This window comes from Heptranchias perlo, chromosome 3 (assembly GCF_035084215.1).
Source record: "Heptranchias perlo isolate sHepPer1 chromosome 3, sHepPer1.hap1, whole genome shotgun sequence".
NCBI lineage: Eukaryota > Metazoa > Chordata > Chondrichthyes > Hexanchiformes > Hexanchidae > Heptranchias > Heptranchias perlo.
In genome coordinates, this window is record NC_090327.1 from 31,149,139 (window position 1) to 31,169,483 (window position 20,345).

The following is a 20,345-nucleotide window of genomic DNA, read 5'->3' on the forward strand; positions in this document are numbered from 1 at the left end:
ATTTACAAGGATTTTGCCAGGACTGGAGAGTTTTAGCTATGATGACAGATTGGACAGGCTGGGGTTGTTTTCCTCGGAACAGAGGAGGCTGAGGGGTGATTTGATTGAGGTGTACAAAATTATGAGGGGCCTAGATAGAGTGGATAGGAAAGACCTATTTCCCTGAGTGGAGGGGTCAATAATGAGGGTGCATAGATTTAAAGTGATTGGTAGAAGGATTAAAGCGGGAAAGAGGAAAAACTTTTTCACCCAGAGGGTGATGGGGGTCTGCAACTCACTGCCTGAGAGGGTGGTAGAGGCAGAAACCCTCAACTCATTTTAAAAATACCTGGATGTGCACCTGAAGAGCCGTGACCTGCAGGGCTACGGACCAAATGCGGGAAAGTGGGATTAGGCTGGGTGGCTCGTTTCTCAGTCGGCGCGGACACAATGGGCCGAATGGCCTCCTTCTGCGCCATAAATTTTCTATGATTAGTGCTGGAGAATGGAACACTTTCAATTTCGGGTATCCAGCATCAAAATTCAAATTTGTGGATGCGCATATGTTTTACAAGCGTGAAACGAGCGCCTAAGTGTACAATATGGTGGGCGGCATGCATGTGCACATTCCACGCCGGAAGCGCATCTCCCGCCATGTAGATAAAGGCTGAAGCATAGACATCCAGGGCCCGTGCCTGAAACAGGTGTTAGGCCCTTTGCATGTACAAATCAGGGCCTAACGCCTGTTTCAGGAGCCCTTCCTAAAATTGGGCTGTGCTGAATGCAGCCAGCACCAGAGTGCAACTCTTGGCTCCACTGCAGTGCCGAAGACCGTTGCTGGCCCTCCCTCGGCCCCTTCCCGATCACTTCCACTCCATCCCAATTGCCCCCTCTCTCTCTCAATTACCCATCTCCCTCCCTCTCGATCGATTGACTGGAGGAAGGCGTGTTACTCTACCTTGTGTCAATTTCAATTCAGCCTCCAGCTTGGTGTGAATGAGAAGCCGAAACATTGAAGTGTGAAAGCACTGTAAATCGTTGGTTAAATAGGTAGAAAAGTGGGCATTGAACTGGCATTCCTCCGTGTAGTCATATCGTGAACAACTAATGGACACGAGTACATAATTATCAACAACAATAACTTGCATTTCTGTAGTGGTCCTCAGGTAAAGGAAAATATCTCTAAGCACTTATAAGGAAGAAAGAAACATTAATGACAGAGCAGTTCACTTGATCAGTGCCCCTGCCACCAGACTCAATATCCACCCGCTCCATCACCAGTGTACTGTGGTTACAGTATGTACAATGCGTAGGATGCACTGCAGCAACTCACCTAGATTACTTCCACCATCAATTCTGCTGAAATCTCTACCACCAAGAAAAGACATGAACAGCAATGTCATGGGAACATGTCACCAACAAGTTCCCCTCCAAGTCACACCTCATCGTAACTTGGGCATGAATCACCGTTCTTTCACTACCACCACCTTCTCAGGGCAACTGGGGAATAAGCAACAAATGCGGTTGCCCACGTCCTGAGAACAAATTTTTGAAAAAGGTGGATAATTCGGAGTGGGGAGAGACCAGAGGCACGATCAAGCCTCAAGCATGACTAGAGATTGCAAGGAATGTTTTTCCCCTGCAGAGTAGTGGGACGGGAAAGGAAGAAAACATAACACCAGCTGAAAATTTAGTGTCAAATTTTATCGCTGTACGTCCATAGAATGGATTGAGATTGACCAAAGCTCTTTTGACATAGACCTCTTACAGCCGGGGGATAGAAGATGTCGTAGGTCAAAACAAGGGCACAGAGGTAAAAGCCTACGGCTAACCCACTGCAATAACCCAGTAACAAATTAACGGTTGATATTACAATGAATCATCCCTAAACTCTTCTCTGCGAGCACTTACATCTAAACCTGCCGGTGATCAGCAGTCGCACGGCGAGGAATCGGCGCTGCAGGATCCGGTAAATGCCGGTGTCCGTAAACGAGTGCCCAAGCTGTGGGCTAGCGAAGATAGTGTCATAGATTTCATCCAATAACAACTCCAGACCTAACAATTTAAAAAAAGAACAAAACAGGAGCAGGCGGGTTAGTAGCTACAACTCAACTTACTCACTCTAACGGAGCAGTCAAGTATCTGGGAACACAAGTTAAGAGAACATTGTCACCCAAAGGGAAATAGAGCTGTGGAATAAATTACCAGGGAAGGCCAATTGAATTGGATCATTTAAATGAGTTTGAAAAGTAATTAAAGGTGTTTCTGGAGTGAGATGAGATTGAGGAATTTAAGATGAGGTTGATCTATGAGAAAGGGACTAGCCTGTTGGGCCTAATGGCCCTTTCCTGTTCATACAAATTCTTGTGCTCTTAGAAGGCAAGGCATTGCTCTCTCATTCAACTTTAGTGTGACAGTGTATGCCATTAAAGATATGTGGGATGTTCCTTCTACAAAACTCTTAAATTATGTGCCACCTCATAACATTGTGATAAGGTCCCACACAAGAGGTTAGCGTGCACAATTAAAGCACATGGGATTGGGGGGAATATATTGGCATGGATTGAGAATTGGTTGACAGACGGGAAACAGAGAGTAGGAATAAATGGGTCTTTTTCCGGGTGGCAGGCAGTGACTAGTGGGGTACCGCAGGGATCAGTGCTTGGGCCCCAGCTATTCACAATGTATATCAATGATTTGGATGAGGGAAGTAAATGTAACGTTTCCAAGTTTGCAGACAACACAAAGCTGGGGTGGAATGTGAGCTGTGAGGAGGATGCAAAGAGGCTCCAATGTGATTTAGACAAGTTGGGTGAGTGGGCAAGAACATGGCAGATGCAGTATAACATGGATAAATGTGAGGTTATCCACTTTGGTTGTAAAAACAGAAAGACAGATTATTATCTGAATGGTGATAGATTGGGAAAAGGGGAGGTGCAACGAGACCTGGGTGTCCTTGTACACCAGTCGCTGAAAGCGATCATTCAGGTGCAGCAAGCAGTTAGGAAGGCAAATGGTATGTTGGCGTTCATTGCAAGAGGATTTGAGTACAGGAGCAGGGATGTCTTACTGCAGTTATACAGGGCCTTGGTGAGACCACATCTGGAGCATTGTGTGCAGTTTTGGTCTCCTTATCTGAGGAAGGATGACCTTGCCATGGAGGGAGTGCAACGAAGGTTTACCAGACTGATTCCTGGGATGGCAACGCTGATGTATGAGGAGAGATTGAGTCGACTAGACCTATATTCAGTAAGGTTTGGAAGAATTAGAGGTGATCTCATCGAAACATGTAAAATTCTAACAGGACGAGACGGACTAGATGCAGGGAGGATGTTCCCGATGGCTGGGGAGTCCAGAACTAGAGGTCACAGTCTCAGGATACGGGATCTGCCATTTAGAACCGAGATGAGGAGAAATTTCTTCACTCAGAGGGTGGTGAACCTGTGGAATTCTCTACCACAGAAGGCAGTGGAGGCCAAGTCATTAGATGTATTCAAGAAGGAGATAGATATATTTCTTAATGCTAAAGGGATCTAGGGATATGGGGAAAAAGCGGGAACAGGGTACTGAGTTAGATGATCAGCCATGATCATTAAGAATGGTGGAGCAGGCCCGAAGGGTCGAATGGCCTACTCTTGCTCCTATTTTCTTTGTTTCTATGAGGATTAATCTCAGATTATATCATAGTATCAGAGTGCCATAGTAGGTACACCATAGGAGGAGGCTATTTGGCCCATCATGCCTGTGTGGGCCTTTGAAAGAGATATCCAAATAGTCCCATTCCCCTGCTCTTTCCCCATAGCCCTGTAATTTTTTTCTCTTCAAGTATTTATCCAATTCCCTTTTGAAAGTTACTATTGAATCTACTTCCACCACCCTTTCAGGCAGTGCATTCCAGATCATCACAACTCGCTGCGTTGAAAAATGTTTCCTCATGTCGCCTCTGGCTCTTTTGCCGATCACCTTAAATCTGTGTCCTCTGGTTATGGACCCTTCTGCCTCTGGAAACAGTTTCTCCTTATTTATTCGATCAAAACCATTTATGATCTTGAACACCTCTATCAAATCTCCCCTTAACCTTCTCTATTCTAAGGAGAACAACCCCAGCTTCTCCAGTCTCTCCAAATAACTGAAGACCCTCATCCTATACATTGCATATACTCTGTGGCTTCGATTTTTACAGGCGTGCCCGTTAGTTTCATGGCTCATCTGAGAAAAAAATGGTGGAAATTTCAACTTTGGCGGGGGTGTGAATTAACGGGAAAGGAAAATTGGGCAGATCCACGACCGCCCATTTTACACCCCTACGGTAGGGCATCATTTAAATAAAACTTCCCGGACACCAGCCCGACAGCCAGCCAGATTCACTCTGTGGCGGTACCATCACCGCAAGTGTGGAGGAACAGAACTTCCGCCCGCCCGACTGCTCCAGTGCTGACCACTCAGTGAATGCACTGGATCAGCTTAATTTAAACAATGAAGGCAGGGTCCCAGCAGAATTTCCGCATCCGAATTGTTTCCAGAGGCAGAAGGGTCGGTAACCAGAGGACACAGATTTAAGGTGATCGGCAAAAGAGCCAGAGGCGACATGAGGAAACATATTTTCATGCAGCGAGTTGTGATGATCTGGAATGCACTGCCTGAAAGGGTGGTGGAAGTAGATTCAATAGTAACTTTCAAAAGGGAATTAAATAAATACTATAAGGGAAAAAAATTACAGGGCCACGGGGAAAGAACAGGGGAATGGGACTAATCCGCCCATTATCTTTGAGGATGCAGCCATCCCTCAGTCCTGCACTAGAGCATTCAATTATGTGTTCAAGTCTTTTTCAGGTACTTTCCCTCAGACATGTCACAATACAGTAAAGCCTGGCACCATGGGGTGCCATTGCTGTAGCTTCTTTCCACTCCAATGACTACCAGTTTCAGTTAAAACTTTGATCCTTGGTCTGTGTTCAATCAAAGCAGTAATTGGAATGCTACAGTTGGTCCAAGGGCCCATGGGTTAAAGGGGAGGGGAGGAGGGGAGGGCAAGAAATCAGCCAGTTACCACTCTTGACCATTGTCCTGTGACCCGGGATGTGAGTAGATGAGGGCAGGATCGAGCTTGGCTGTGCTGCCTCACACCAACGGTCGAATAGCCTTCACTGTCCAGGCTTCCATATGAAGAAGAGCCACATGGCACCAGAAGGCTGAAATGCCAGCAGAGCCGCACTGCAGCAAAGAGTCAGCGATTTGAAGGGAGGAGGGGGACAAACCTGAGGGGAAAGAATATTAACGCCTCGTGTTTTAAGTGCCCTGTACTGAAGTGTGATCACTCACCTGTGCCCTGAATCTCCCGTCCCAAACTGTCAGCACAATAACAGTAACCAGAAACATCAACAAAGCTCTGCCTGAAGGCACTGAATGTGCGGAATGCACCCGGGAATCTGGGAGGGAAGGAACACAAACAATTTCTCAAATTCCACTCCGCTAAAAATATCCTGAGAACGAAAACACTATTCATAAATTAGCACTCCTTTATTTTTGGAAAAAAATAGTTTTTTTTTAAGCGTGTTTTTTCTGGCAAATCATGTTTGGGATATTCTCCAATAAATAACCAGGCTGCAGGTTTGGATCGTCTGTGCAGTTCCTGATTCAACACGAGAGTTTTAACCGGTCTCCATCACTGTTCGTCCCAGCGCCCCACCTCCCACTCTCTCCTCTCTTCTTCCAAAAAGGTTAACTGTGGCTGTGGTCCATGGTGTTGGCAGCCCATTGATACCCAAACAAAATGAGCATGTATGAGCCCAGAGATTGAATTTCGAAGAAGAAGAAGAAGAGCAGGAGAGTTCTCCCAGTGTCCCGGCCAATTCTAACATCACTAAAACAGATTATCTGATCGTTGTCACATTGCTGTTTATAGGAGTTTGCTGTGCACAAATTGGCTGCCACTTTTCCTACATTACAACTGTGACTATACTACGAAAGTACTTTATTGGCTGCAAAGCAGGGACATCCTGAGGTCGTGAAATGTGCTATATAATTGTAAGTTCTTTCTTTCTTGAATATCGCCAGGCTGGCTGACCGTAGGAGGCACCTTGGCAAAGCTCAATCCCATCCTCACCCGGAATCTACACGTGCATGGACTCCACATCCAGTCATGTTCATGACCTTTGTCATCAGAGCAGCTCCCAGCTGTGAGAGAAGGCCCAAGACAGAGAAAAGAAAAGAAAGAACTTGCATTTATATAGCTGCTTTCATGATCTTAGAATGTCCCTAAGTGCTTTACAGCCAGTGGAATACTTTTGAAGTGTAGTCACTGTTGTAATGTAGGAATCGCAGCAGCCAATTTGCACACACAAAGGTCCCGTAAACCACAATTAAATAATGATTAGATCATCTGTTTTAGGTGTTAGTTGAGGGATAAATATTGGCCAGGACACCGGGAGAACTATCCCGCTCTTCTTTGAATAGTGCCAAGGGACCTTTTACGTCCACCTGAGAGGGCAGACGGGGCCTCGGTTTAACATACCCATTTAACGTCTCTCCCTCAGTACTACACTGAAGTGCCAGCCTGGATTATGAGATCAAAACAGGGTCGGGAAAAGAGCATGAGCCCATCAAGCCCATACTGTCAAGACAACAGTGTAACCTCGTATACTGTTCACCCATCCCCTGACCACACAACGACCCTGCAACCGATTCAAGAAAAACTCTGGGAGATTCCTCTCCGAGTCCTGAAGGCAATCAAGCAAGCCCCAGGGGAATATGATGATCCTCACCATCCCAGCTAATGAGGAACTCACCCCTTATTACCTGGAATGTCCTCTCCTCTTGTCAAGTTCCCTTTCAAAGGACTGTAGAGACTCCTTACCCATCATGTGGTTCAACTAGTAAATCTATTGCCTAGTGTGGTTCTTAATTCAAAAGCCCCCTGGTTTATTCCATGGCTTGTCCTGAGTTAGCAGATCTCAGCTAGGGCAGCGCTAAGGATCGCCAGCTTAGAGAAGGGACAACAAATCAACTAAGGTTCTCGATCTTGACCGCCATCCAGTGGCCCATGCTGGAAATTGCTAAAATTGGAAGTCTGATTGAGAGAAGATTCGGCTCGATTGTAATACCCACCATGGTCAAACAGCCCAGCCGACACCAACAACTAGGCCCATATATATAAAAAAATGACCACTTGGCAAGCTGGAAAAGGGCAGACTTTGCCAGTAGCACCCTATCCTTGTATGGACCAAGATAAGAGGGGAGAAAATTCAGAGTCAGACGTCAATTTTATTATTGCCATTATATTGGGAGAAAGTGCTTTATCCTAAAGTACTTATTCACACCTAGTTTCCTCTTTATGGGATCTGCTCATAGATGCTGCTATAGTTTTATTGCAATGTGGAATAGACATGGACTTCAGACATACTTATAGCACAGTGGACCCCGCAACTGTATAAATATAAACCCTCTGTGCAGCAGACTGGTCTGACATGGATCAGCTGCCCTCTTCCAGATTACACCATGTCCTTAAGACTGGTTTTGTCCTGTGCTTGATCTTCCAAAAATAATTGCACATCTCCCCCTGGTGGAGAGATATATAACAGCAGCTGTAATTTTAGCTTTATGGTGCACTGTTTTCGATATGTATTTAGAGTCATAGAGTCATAGAAATTTACGGCACAGAAGGAGGCCATTTGCCCATCGTGTCTGTGCCGGCCGAAAAAGAGCTATCCAGTTTAATCCCACTTTCCAGCTCTTGGTCCATAGCCCTGTAGGTTACTGCACTTCAAATGCATATCCAAGTACTTTTTAAATGTGTTGAGGGTTTCCGCCTCTACCACCCTTTCAGGCAGTGAGTTCCAGACCCCCACCATCATCTGGGTGAAAACATTTCTCCTCAGCTCCCCTCTAATCTCTCTACCAATTACTTTAAATCTACATCCCCTGGTTATTGACCTCTCTGCTAAGGGAAATAGGTCCTCCCTAACCACTCTATCTAGTCCCATCATAATTTTATACATCTCAATTAAATCTCCCAACAGCCTCCTTTGTTCCAAAGAAAACAACCCCAGTCTATCCAATCTGTTCTCATAGCTAAAATTCTCCCTGAAAACATCCTTGTAAATCTCCTCTGTTCCCTCTCTAGTGCAATCACATCTTTCCTATAATGTGTTCTACGTGGCGAAGGAGTAAGAAGATGTTTGTATCTTTTATGTCGATATTCAGTTCACCAGTGCAGTAGGGTCACTTCGACCACGAATAAAAAGTTTGAAAATGATGGGCTTGGGAGGGGAATAGGAAAATCAGTCATTGTTCCTGCTCCTCCTGATTGCTCTCCAATGGCTCTTGCTGGAAAGCATGTGTACATAGAGGTTGGAAGATGGCGGGATCAGGTTCAGTTGTGATGCCCTCTGTGTGTGAGGAGCCTGCCAATATTCAGTCAAACATTTCTTTCCTCGATTGAGAAAGTATGGGGAAGATACCAACAAGGTTGCAAAGAATAACAGAGGATGAGGCAAATTAGGAAGTAGTAATTAGGTGACTCTAATCTTGAGTTTTAAAAGCTTGGGAATTGAAGGAAGAAGGGAGGATTGAGGGAGGTAACAAATTCTATGGGTCCGAGTTCCTGGGAGAGAATAAAATGGAGTTGGAGATGACGCGATAAGTCTTGATTTCAACACAATGAGGATGTATAGGTCGGCTTATGTAGAGCTTCAGACTAACAAGGGAGGAAAGCTCAGAGCTGCACTGACCACAGAACTGGTAAAATAGAGACAAGAAAGAGTGTGATTGAGAGAGGTCGAAGGTGAGAGAGGGATCACCTATCAGACAACAAGCTAGAGGAATGCTAGAGGAACCAACACACTATTTGTCCTCCCTGCATCCTCATTGTGTTGAAATCAAGACTTATCGCAACGTCTCCTACTCTAATGCAATCTTTCTCAGGACCTCTAAATTGTGGAATTCCTTATCTCCAGCAATCTTCTCTTCCTCCCACAACCTTCCGGACTTTACAACTAAAGCTCGGTATCCATTAATTGCTACTTCCTGATTTACCTCGTTTTCCCTTCCATTCCATTCAACCTTTTAGTGCCATAAATCCCCTTCCCGACGAGATACGTCTCGTGCATTACTACCCTTGCCTCAGCCCATCTGCTGCTGAAATCATTGTCCATGCCTTTGTCACCTCCAGGCTCGACTATTCCAATGCTCTCCTGGACAGCCTCCCATATTCCACCCTCCCTAAACTTAAGCTCATCGAAAACTCTGCTGCTCATATCCTAACTTGCACCAATTCTCATTCTCTCATTACCACTGCACTCACTGACCTACATTGGCTCCCAGTCCAGCAAAGCCTCAAATTAAAAATTTTCATCCTGTGTCCAAATCCCTCTATGGCCTTTCCCAATCACGGTAACCTCCTCCAGCCCTACAACCCACCAAGAACTTTGCGTTCCTCCAATTCTGGCCTCTTGCGCATCCCCAATTTGGCCCACCATTGGTGACCGTGCCTTCAGCTGTCTAGGCCCCAAGTACTGGAATTCCCTCCCTAAACCTCTCTGCCTCTCTTCCTCTCTCTCCTCCTTCAAGACGCTCCTTAAAACCTACCTCTTTGACCAAGCTTTCAGTCACCTGTCCTACTATCTCCTTGTGTGGCTTGGTGTCAAATTTTATCTGATAACGCTCCTGTGAAGCGCCTTGGGATGTTTTACTACGTTAAAGGTGCTATAGAAATGCAAGTTGTTGTTGCTGTATGCAGTTCCATTTTGAAGGAATTGATTGTCTCAAACTCAACTTGCTTAGGCAGGGAGTTTGATCCGTGTGTCCACTTCTCAGGGGCAAGAGCTTCTCCCGTGCACTAAATATCGTCATAAAGATCTCCTCTCTTCAATAATTTCACTGAAATCACAAATGTCCCCTTTTACATGTTTATGGCTTCACTAGAAATAGAAGAGATCTTCACAGAGGAATTCACAATGTCAACAGCAATGGAGGCATTAAGCACCCTCCCCCAAAGGAACTTCTAAACTTGTGTGAGATCTGATCATTCTGAACACATATCCTTCAGTTCAGTGTTCACAGCTTAAGATGCATATCTTGCTTTTATCATTCAAGTTCCTCAGCATTTTAAAGACCTGAATTGCCATAGTCTCTTTTAATGACAGATAACAGATTTAAAAGCAAGTATTAACAGTTCATAGAATAGAATAATAGAATCAAAGAATCATAGGATCGTACAGCACAGAAGGAGGCCATTTGGCCCATCGCGCCTGTGCCGGCTTTTTGAAAGAGCTAGCCAATTAGTCGCACTCCCCATAGCCCTGCAAATTTTTCCTTTTCAAATATATATCCAATTCACTTTTGAAAGTTATTATTGAATCTGCTTCCACCACCCTTTTAGGCAGTGCATTCCAGATTACAACAACAAGATAAAGGTGAACCAGTGAATGTAGTATATTTGGATTTTCAAAAGGCATTTGATAAGGTGCCACACAAAAGGTTGTTACACAAGATAACGGCTCATGGAGTTGGGGGTAATATATTAGCATGAATAGAGGATTGGCTAACGGACAGAAAATAGAGAGTGGAAATAAACAGGTCATTTTCAGGTTGGCTGGCTGTAACTATTGGGTTGCCACAAGGATCAGTGTTTGGGCCTCATTATTTACAATCTATACTAATGACTTAGATGAAGGGACCGAGTGTAATGTATCAAAGTTTGCTGATGATACAAAGCTCGGTGGGAAAGTAAGCTGTGAGGAAGACACAAAAGTCTGCAAAGGGATATAGACAGGTTAAGTGAGTGGACAAGAAGGTGATGTAGGGAAATGTGAGGTCATTCACTTTGGTAGAAAGAATAAGAAAACAGAATATTTTTTCAATCGTGAGAAACTATTAAATATTGGTGTTCAGAGAGATTTGGATGTCCTTGTCCACAAAACACATAAAGTTAACATGCAGGTACAGCAAGCAATTAGGAAGGCAAATAGCATATTGGCCTTTATTGCAAGGGGTTTGGAGTACAACAGTAAGGAAGTCTTGCTACAATTGTACACAGCTTTGGTGAAACCACACCTGGAGTACTGTGTACAGTTTTGGTCTCCTTACCTAAGGAAGGATATACTTGGCTTAGAGGCGGTGCAACGAAGGTTCACTAGATTGATTCCTGGGATGAAAGGGTTGTCCTATGAGGAGAGATTGAGTAGAATGGGCCTATATTCTCTGGAGTTTAGAAGAATGAGAAGTGATCTCATTGAAACGTATAAAATTCTTAGAGGGCTTGACAGGGTTCATGCAGAAAGGCTGTTTCCTCTGGCTGGAGAGTCTAGGACTAGGGGGCCTAGTCTCAGGATAAGGGGTGGGCGATTTAAGACTGAGATGAGGAGGAATTTCTTCACTCAGAGGGTGGTGAATCTTTGGAATTCTCTACCCTTGAGGGCTGTGGGTGCTCAGTCATTGAGTATATTCAAGACTGAGGTTGATAGATTTTTGGGCTCTAAGGGAATCAAAGGATATGGGGATCGGGCGGGAAAGTGGAGTTGAGGTCAAAGATCAGCCATGATCTTATTAAATGGCAGAGCAGGCTCGAGGGGCCATATGGCCTACTCCTGCTCCTATTTCTTATGATCTTATGATCTTATGAACTCGTTGCGTAAAGAAAGTTTTCCTCATCTCCCCTCGTTTCTTATGCCAATTATCTTAAATCTGTGTCCTTTGGTTACCTGACCCTCCTGTCAGTAGAATGTTTCTCCTTTTTTACTCTATCAAAACACTTCATAATTTTGAACACCTCTATTAAATCCCTTAACCTTCTCTGCTCTAAGGAGAATAATCCCAGCTTCCCTAGACTCTCCACAAAACTGAAGTCTCTCATCTATGGTGCCATTCTGATAGATCTCCTCTGCACCTTCTCCAAGGCCTTGACAACCTTTAAGAAGCAAAAAGATAGGCTGATGTTTCAGCGATAGGTTTGTTAACAGAACCTAGTTCCCACCCAGGTGCCAGGAATTTCCTCAAGCTGCTCCTGCTCTGCCGTCGCAACTTTGCTGGAAGTGGGGCCAACACCCCGGTTTGTGCTGCACCTCGAGTGAATCATTGGTGACGGGATGGAAGCAGCTCCAAGGAAATTCCCAGCTGGGGTCCACCCTCCAAACGTTAACCTTTGTTTACTCAGATGCTGAGGACCTACTGTGTATTCGCAGCGTTTCCCATTTTTACTCCTGAACATCCTCATTTTAATTAAGCTACGTTTCCTCTCTCTTACCTGTTGAAGTTATCGATCAAGTCGAAGACCATCATGTCCGTTGTGTTGACAAACCTGCACTGGACGGGTAGAAACCTTCCTTCTGTGGAACACTGGGGTGGTGACTTCACATCAGCACCATGAAGAATTCGCCGGTCTCGAACTTCACAGCTTGTGGGACCTTTATTAGGTACAAAATGACATGGTTAACAAAATAAAAACTTCATCTGAGTAATTCTGAGAGGCTTCCCTCCCAATTCGCAGTCTCACTAGTGGTGTCTAGACAGGGCTATAACACCATAGCCCTGATTTCCCGATGCCTGCTCACTGTTAGCGAGACTCTGAGCTGGGAACGGAACCTTGCAAAGATTCCACCGCCACCCCCACCCACCCACTCTCCATGTTAGTCATATCAGTTCAATAAAGAGGGATCATGTATAGGGTGAGTACACGGTGGGTTAGATTTACATCAAAGCTCCTTCTACTCAACTGTATCAGTATTGGTGTAATTTTGTATCCATAATTAAGTACAAGAAGTTTTCTGTTTCTTCTAACCTGGAAGTGTTTGTCTGATTGACAGCTGAAGGCCAGCATATTGAAAGGGCTGATGAATGAATATTTTGAAGCTCTGCAGTATTTATTTCTCAATTGTTATTAAATGAATTTAGCAACAAAAGTCACATAACGTGCCTTAACCTAAACCTCAAAAGAGCTCTTCCCCTCCCCCACTGACCATCCATTTGCCATGTTTTGCCTCATTTCACCACCACCTTCTCAAGGGCAATTAGGGATGTGCAATAAATGCTGGCCTCGCCAGCGACGCCCACATCCCATTAATGAATAATAAAAAAAAATTTCACTAGACATCCCCTGGCTCCTTTGAGTGACAATACCATTTATTCCCAAATCTGAGGTAATTTTATGAGGTGGAGCTAGGGTTGCCAACTCTGATTGGGCATATGCCTGGAGGTCTCATCACATGATCTCCTGTCTCCAACCGCTCAGCACCCACACTCCTGCCATTGGTCACCCAACACATCCATCCTCATATCACACTGTCTTCCTGCAAAGAGTCTGCAAAGGGGTAGAGGCAGGTTAAGAGAGGGGGCGAGAAGGTGGTAGATGGAGTATAATGTGGGGAAATGTGAAATTATCCACTTTGGTAAGAAGAATAGAAAAGCAGAATATTTTTTAAAATGTGAGAGACTAGTAAATGTTGATATTTAAAGGGACTTGGTTGTCCTTGTACTCAAATCACAGGAAGTTAACATGCAGGTACAGCAAGCAATTAGGAAAGCAAATGATATGTTGGCCTTTATTGCAAGGGGGTTGGAGTATAAGAGTAAGGAGGTTTTGCTGCATTTATATAGGGCTCTGGTGAGACCACATCTGGAGTACTGTGTACAATTTTGGTCTTCCTACCTAAAGAAGGATATACTTGCCTTAGAGGGGGTGAACGAAGGTTCACTAGATTGATTCCTGGGATGAGAGGGTTGTCCTGTGAGGATAGATTCAGTAGAATGGGCCTATATTCTCTGGAGTTTAGAAAAATGAGAGGTGATCTCATTGAAATGTTTAAAATTCTTAAAGGGCTTGACAGGGTCGATGCTGAGAGGCTTTTCCCCCTGGCCGGAGGGTCTAGAACTAGAGGTCGTAGTCTCAAGATAAGGGGTCAGCCATTTAGGACCAAGATGAGGAAAAATTTCTTCACTCAGAGGGTTGTGAATCTTTGGAATTCTCTACCCAGAGGGCTGTGGATGCTCAGTCGTTGAGTATATTCAAGACTGAGATCGATGGATCTTTGGTCACTAAGGGAATCAAAGGATATGGAGATCGGGCGAGAAAATGGAGTTGAGGTAGAAGATCAGCCATGATCTTATTGAATGGCGGAGCAGGCTCGAGAGACCCTATGGCCTACTCCTGCTCCTATTTCTTATGTTCTTATGTTCCCACACCAATTGGAAAGCGAACAGTCTTCATTACCCAATTGGATGATTCTTGACTGTCAGGCAAACAACTTTTTTTCCCCATCTCCAATATTTTTATAACTAATAAACAAAAGTGTTCAAAGAAATGAAAAAAAATGCACCATTTTTTTAAATGCCCCTGTGATTTTTCTCCCAGGTTACTCGCTGCAGTGTCCAGGAGATTAATCTTTAATTCCTAGAGACTCGAGGATAATCCTGGAGGATTGATAACCCTAGGAGATGCCACACACTACAGTCCCTCACTCGGGTGAGCAAACATTAAAACCATCAATGTTCTATACTTTTAACAGAAGATGAAATCCATGCATCAATTGACCTATGATGTTTGCACTGTGCAATGCTTCCACCTGTCTAATGAAGAGATGCCATGTGATTCTAGGGCTCCTCCACCCCCATTGTACCCCCTCCTTGTCATGGCTTTTTTGGGCCAACACACGCCGTGTTATGGCACTAATCTCCACAGTCTCACGTTTGATTTCCAGTCTGTGCTGTGCTAGCTGAGCCCACCAGGGCAGCGGTTGCCACACTACCATTGACTTCAACTCCCATGGGTTTAGGCAGTGGAAAACTCGGCCATGGTTCCGGGCCACTGACTGCTCTCAAGAGACCCCAGCTGCAAGGCGCCTGAGCATCTCATGCCTAAAGATTAACCCACTGGGGTAATGTACCAGAATGCTTCTGTCTAACCATATCCCAGCAGGAGTCAGCGTCTTCGGGAGAGAATGGGAAAAAATTGGAGGGAAAATTATATATATATATTTTGAATTCTTCTCCCCTCATAAACAAGGAAAAAGCTTTTTTTGAAGTAAAATATAAATACTTACAGTGTGCTGGGGGCTTGTTTTGACGAGTTCCATAAATCTCCATCCCATCACTGTCGACACACCAGCACCGTCCAGGGTCAGTGTCACACTGCACAATATTGTACTCCCCTGCCTGAGTGCATTGTGGGATATAGGAGGTACTGCTGCTATTTACATATCCACTCACCAGAACCTGCTGGCGATGGAGCTGGCAGAAGGACAAGCCTGCAGAGAAACCAAGAATGGACAATGTGGTAACTGAAGTAAAATTATTACATTGAGGGAAATGGAAACCATGAACAGTAACAACCACAGTCATCACAAGTGAGTTACAAGCTGGAATCTAATCAAGGGTTTCAAAGGGTTTATATATAAAATAATGCATACCTGGGAGTGTGTTACAGGCTAGAATCTAATTGAAGGGTTTCTGATGGTTTATATTTAAATTAATGGTTACTTGGGAGTGCGTTACAGGCTGGAATCTAATCAAGGGTTTCAGATGGTTTATAAAAAGAATAATGCATACCTGGGAGTGAGTTACAATGTGGAATCTAATCGAGGGGTCGGATGGTTTATATGTAAATTAATGGTTACCTGGGAGTGAGTTACAGGCTGGAATCTAATCGAGGGGTTCGGATGGTTTATACGTAAATTAATGGTTACCTGGGAGCGAGTTACAGTATGGAATCTAATCAAGTGGATCTTTAACATTTATCTTTGTCATCATTGAAAATAAATGTCTGACCACTTTAAAGAAGAAGACTCCAAATATTCTTTAAAGAGCAATATTGGGAGCCGTTATAAATTCTAAACCTTCCTGTTCATTTTAAGACCCGAATCCTGGAATTTGGGGGTTGGCTGGAGCTTTTCAGCGAGAGGGGCCCTCTGATCATTAGATTTCTGTCCATCATCATCAGATTTCTCCATTGTTCTCTATTGGTTGACATTATTTCTGTTGGTATGTACTCATATTAAATGTTTTCAGCAACAATAGTAAATGCTTTCCTATGGGGAGCACAAACTGCCTTTCGGAAATGAGGACAGGGGTCCCCGAGAGTGCTTCAATACTTTCAGGGAGTCCCCGGGAGTGTTTCAATACTTGCAGGGGGTCCCTGGGAATGTTTCAATACTTGCAGGGGGTCCCCGGGAATGTTTCAATACTTGCAGGGGGTCTCCGGGAGTGTTTCAATACTTGCAGGGGGTCCCCGGTAGTGTTTCAATATTTGCAGGGGGTCTCCGGGAGTGTTTCAATACTTGCAGGGAGTCCCCGGGAATGTTTCAATACTTGCAGGGGGTCTCCGGGAGTGTTTCAATACTTGCAGGGGGTCCCCGGTAGTGTTTCAATATTTGCAGGGGGTCTCCGGGAGTGTTTCAATATCTACAGGGGGTCCCCGGGAGTGTTTCAATACTTGCAGGGGGTCCCCGGGAATGTTTCAATACTTGCAGGGGGTCTCCGGGAGTGTTTCAATATCTACAGGGGGTCTCCGGGAGTGTGTCAGTACTTGCAGGGGGTCTCCGGGAGTGTTTCAATATCTACAGGGGGTCTCCGGGAGTGTGTCAGTACTTGCAGGGGGTCTCCGAGAGTGTTTCAATCTCTACAGGGGGTCTCCGGGAGTGTGTCAGTAATTGCAGGGGGTCTCCGAGAGTGTTTCAATATCTACAGGGGGTCTCCGGGAGTGTGTCAGTACTTGCAGGGGGTCTCCGAGAGTGTTTCAATCTCTACAGGGGGTCTCCGGGAGTGTGTCAGTACTTGCAGGGGGTCTCCGGGAGTGTTTCAATATCTGCAGGGGGTCCCCGGCAGTGTTTCAATATCTACAGGGGGTCTCTGGGAGTGTGCCAGTACTTGCAGGTGGTCTCTGGAAGTGCATCAATACTTGCAAGGGGTCTCTGGGAGTGCATCAATACTTGCAAGGGTCTCCAGGAGTGTGTCAATACTTGCAGGGAGCCCCCAGTCGTGTGTCAATACTTGCAGGGGGTCTCTAGAAGTGTGTCAATAATTGCAAGGGGTCTCCAGGAGTGTGTCAATAATTGCAAGGTGTCTCCGGGATTGTGTCAATATTTGCAAGGTGTCTCCGGGATTATGTCAATACTTGCAGGGGGCCTTCGGGAACGTGTCAATAATTGCAAGGGGTCTCCAGGAATGTGTCAATATTTGCAGGGGATCTCCGGGATTGTGTCAATATTTGCAGAATGTCCCTGGCAGTGTATCGATACTTGTAGGGGGCCCTTGGGCGCGTGTCAATATTTGTAGGGAGGTCCCTGGGAGTGTGTCATACTTGCTGAAATTGTACCAGTATTTCCAGGTTGCCCCACCACACAGAAAAGTTTAGAAGCCTCTCTTCAAGAATGCAACAAAGTTGATCCCAGGCAAATTACTCACTATGGTGAAGAGTTCAAATACCAGAGGGTTGGGGAACACAGTTTAAATGTTAGATAGACAGAAATAAAAAAGCGTTAAAAAGCTACAATATTTGCAGGGGAAATCTGGGAGTGTATTAAAGTTGCAGGGGATTTCCAGGAGTGTGTCCATACTTGCAGGGGGTCCCCCCAAAGAGGAAGGGAAAATGAATCGTTATTATTCCCGTGACTGGTGATTATTCTGAGTGCGCCCATATACTTACAGACAGTTGCTGGCTTGGTTTGATTGCTACCTGACACCACATCGCCCTCATTGTTGACACACCAGCAGGATTGTCCACCCTTTATGCACTGCACATTCCTGTATCAAGTAGCATGTTATTAAAACCGTGACATAAGCAAACGTTCACATATTGCAAAGTCATGGAATAATGGACAGGGAAGGATAGCCCCGAAATTGTCAGACTCCGCTGCCGGCATGAAGTCTCACTTGACCAAAGCACAGATCGAAAAGTCTGGTGTGAAGGTCAGCAGGTCAAGTTAGAGAAGCTCTTACTTTCATACCTGGAAAATTGGAAGCCCCATGAATCCGGCCCACTGACCTCCATAGTTGATTTTCTAGCTCTTCGATCCGGGTGAGAGAACCTCCACATCAGGGGCAGAGTCTCACAATTTCAGGACCGATGTGTATATCTCAGATTTTATCATTTTCACTCCTTGATCGTTAGTGTGGTGTTAACACCCAATGAATGCTTTCACTTTTGTCCTGTAAACTTCGATGATTCTAAATTCACTGGGTCATAGTTACCTGGTTTGTCCCTTCCTTCTATTTTGAATAAAGGTGTAATCTTTGCTTCCTTACAATCCTCTGGTACTATCCCTGAAAGAAGCGAGCTTCAGAAGAATCCAACTAATGCTTCCTCAACTTTCTTGAGTATTCTTTTTGATATCTTAGGATGGAAACCATTTGGGCTTGGAAATTGGTTTTAATCCCATTATTTTACCTATTACAAATTTTCTATTTGCACTAAAGCTTGTAAGTTCTTCAAGTTCACTATAGATTCACTAGAGAGTCTTCCCTGTACCTCTGCTATGTATCCTCCTTTTGCTCTGAAAAGACCAAAGCAAACTACTGTCAAACCTTAAACTGGCTTCAATGGACCCATCTCCTCTTTTACCATTCTCTTTTTCACAATGGATTTACAAAAAAAACAATGATTCAAACTGCCCTTAATAATGGCCAAACTTGAGTTCTGTGAATGGACAGGGTCTGAACTAAACAGAACCGGACTGAGTATCCAAACGTCCTTTCCCCAGCTCTTTGTATTCCAGCTCATATGTTAGAAATAAACATGGTAAAATGTTTTTACTTTTACCTGTACTTGCCATCCTGGGTACATTGGGGAATATAGATGTCATTCTTCTGGGAGGCTCCTCTCTTCAGCTCACAGGAGCTCAGATGCTGGGACTCCTGTTGGTATTCTACAGTACAGCACAGTTAAGAATCAACTCAAAAAGAATCAAGAGGAATATAATGAGGGAACATTGTAGGCACATGATGGTTTATATTGAGATAAACCTAGCAATAAATGCCAGCCTTGCCAGCGACGACCCCATCCCGAGAATGAATAATAAAAAAAATTATAAACAGAATACATGTTGAACCTTTGGCTCAATGGAGGAGGCAGCGGGGTAGAGCAGGATGTTGGCATACATATGGAAGCTTACTTTGTACTTTCAAACAATGTCACCAAGTGGCAGCTTGTAGATAGAATCATAGAATCATAGAATCATAGAAGTTACAACATGGAAACAGGCCCTTCGGCCCAACATGTCCATGTCGCCCAGTTTATACCACTAAGCTAGTCCCAATTGCCTGCACTTGGCCCATATCCCTCGATACCCATCTTACCCATGTAACTGTCCAAATGCTTTTTAAAAGACAAAATTGTACCCGCCTCTACTACTGCCTCTGGCAGCTCGTTCCAGACACTCACCACCCTTTGAGTGAAAAAATTGCCCCTCTGGATCCTTTTGTATCTCTCCCCTCTCACCTTAAATCTGTGCCCCCTCGTTATAGACTCCCCTACCTTTGGGAAAAGATTTTGACTATCGACCTTATCTATGCCCCTCATTATTTTATAGACTTCTATAAGATCACCCCTTAACCTCCTACTCTCCAGGGAATAAAGTCCCAGTCTGTCTAACCTCTCCCTGTAAGTCAAACCATCAAGTCCCGGTAGCATCCTAGTAAATCTTTTCTGTACTCTTTCTAGTTTAATAATATCCTTTCTATAATAGGGTGACCAGAACTGTACACAGTACTCCAAGTGTGGCCTCACCAATGCCCTGTACAACTTCAACAAGACATCCCAACTCCTGCATTCAATGTTCTGACCAATGAAACCAAGCATGCTGAATGCCTTCTTCACCACCCTATCCACCTGTGACTCCACTTTGAAGGAGCTATGAATCTGTACTCCTAGATCTCTTTGTTCTATAACTCTCCCCAACGCCCTACCATTAACGGAGTAGGTCCTGGCCCGATTCGATCTACCAAAATGCATCACCTCACATTTATCTAAATTAAACTCCATCTGCCATTCATCGGCCCACTGGCCCAATTTATCAAGATCCCGTTGCAATCCTAGATAACCTTCTTCACTGTCCACAATGCCACCAATCTTGGTGTCATCTGCAAACTTACTAACCATGCCTCCTAAATACTCATCCAAATCATTAATATAAATAACAAATAACAGCGGACCCAGCACCGATCCCTGAGGCACACCGCTGGACACAGGCATCCAGTTTGAAAAACAACCCTCGACAACCACCCTCTGTCTTCTGTCGTCAAGCCAATTTTGTATCCAATTGGCTACCTCACCTTGGATCCCATGAGATTTAACCTTATGTAACAACCTACCATGCGGTACCTTGTCAAATGCTTTGCTGAAGTCCATGTAGACCACGTCTACTGCACAGCCCTCATCTATC

General features: G+C 44.6%; 1 protein-coding gene across 1 annotated transcript in view; it reads right to left on the reverse strand.

The window, feature by feature from the left end:
• Nucleotides 1-19,762, reverse strand: part of tg (thyroglobulin) — a 419,486-nt gene extending 399,724 nt beyond the window's left edge. Inside the window, exons 1-7 of the mRNA XM_067976982.1 lie at nt 19,756-19,762; nt 18,725-18,830; nt 17,612-17,709; nt 15,012-15,215; nt 12,221-12,380; nt 5,302-5,408; nt 1,891-2,034 (exon numbers count right to left, since the gene is read on the reverse strand). Coding sequence (XP_067833083.1) covers nt 1,891-2,034; nt 5,302-5,408; nt 12,221-12,380; nt 15,012-15,215; nt 17,612-17,709; nt 18,725-18,830; nt 19,756-19,762 — 826 coding nt within the window. The remainder of the gene's footprint in view (nt 1-1,890; nt 2,035-5,301; nt 5,409-12,220; nt 12,381-15,011; nt 15,216-17,611; nt 17,710-18,724; nt 18,831-19,755) is intronic.
• Nucleotides 19,763-20,345: the final 583 nt, after the last annotated feature.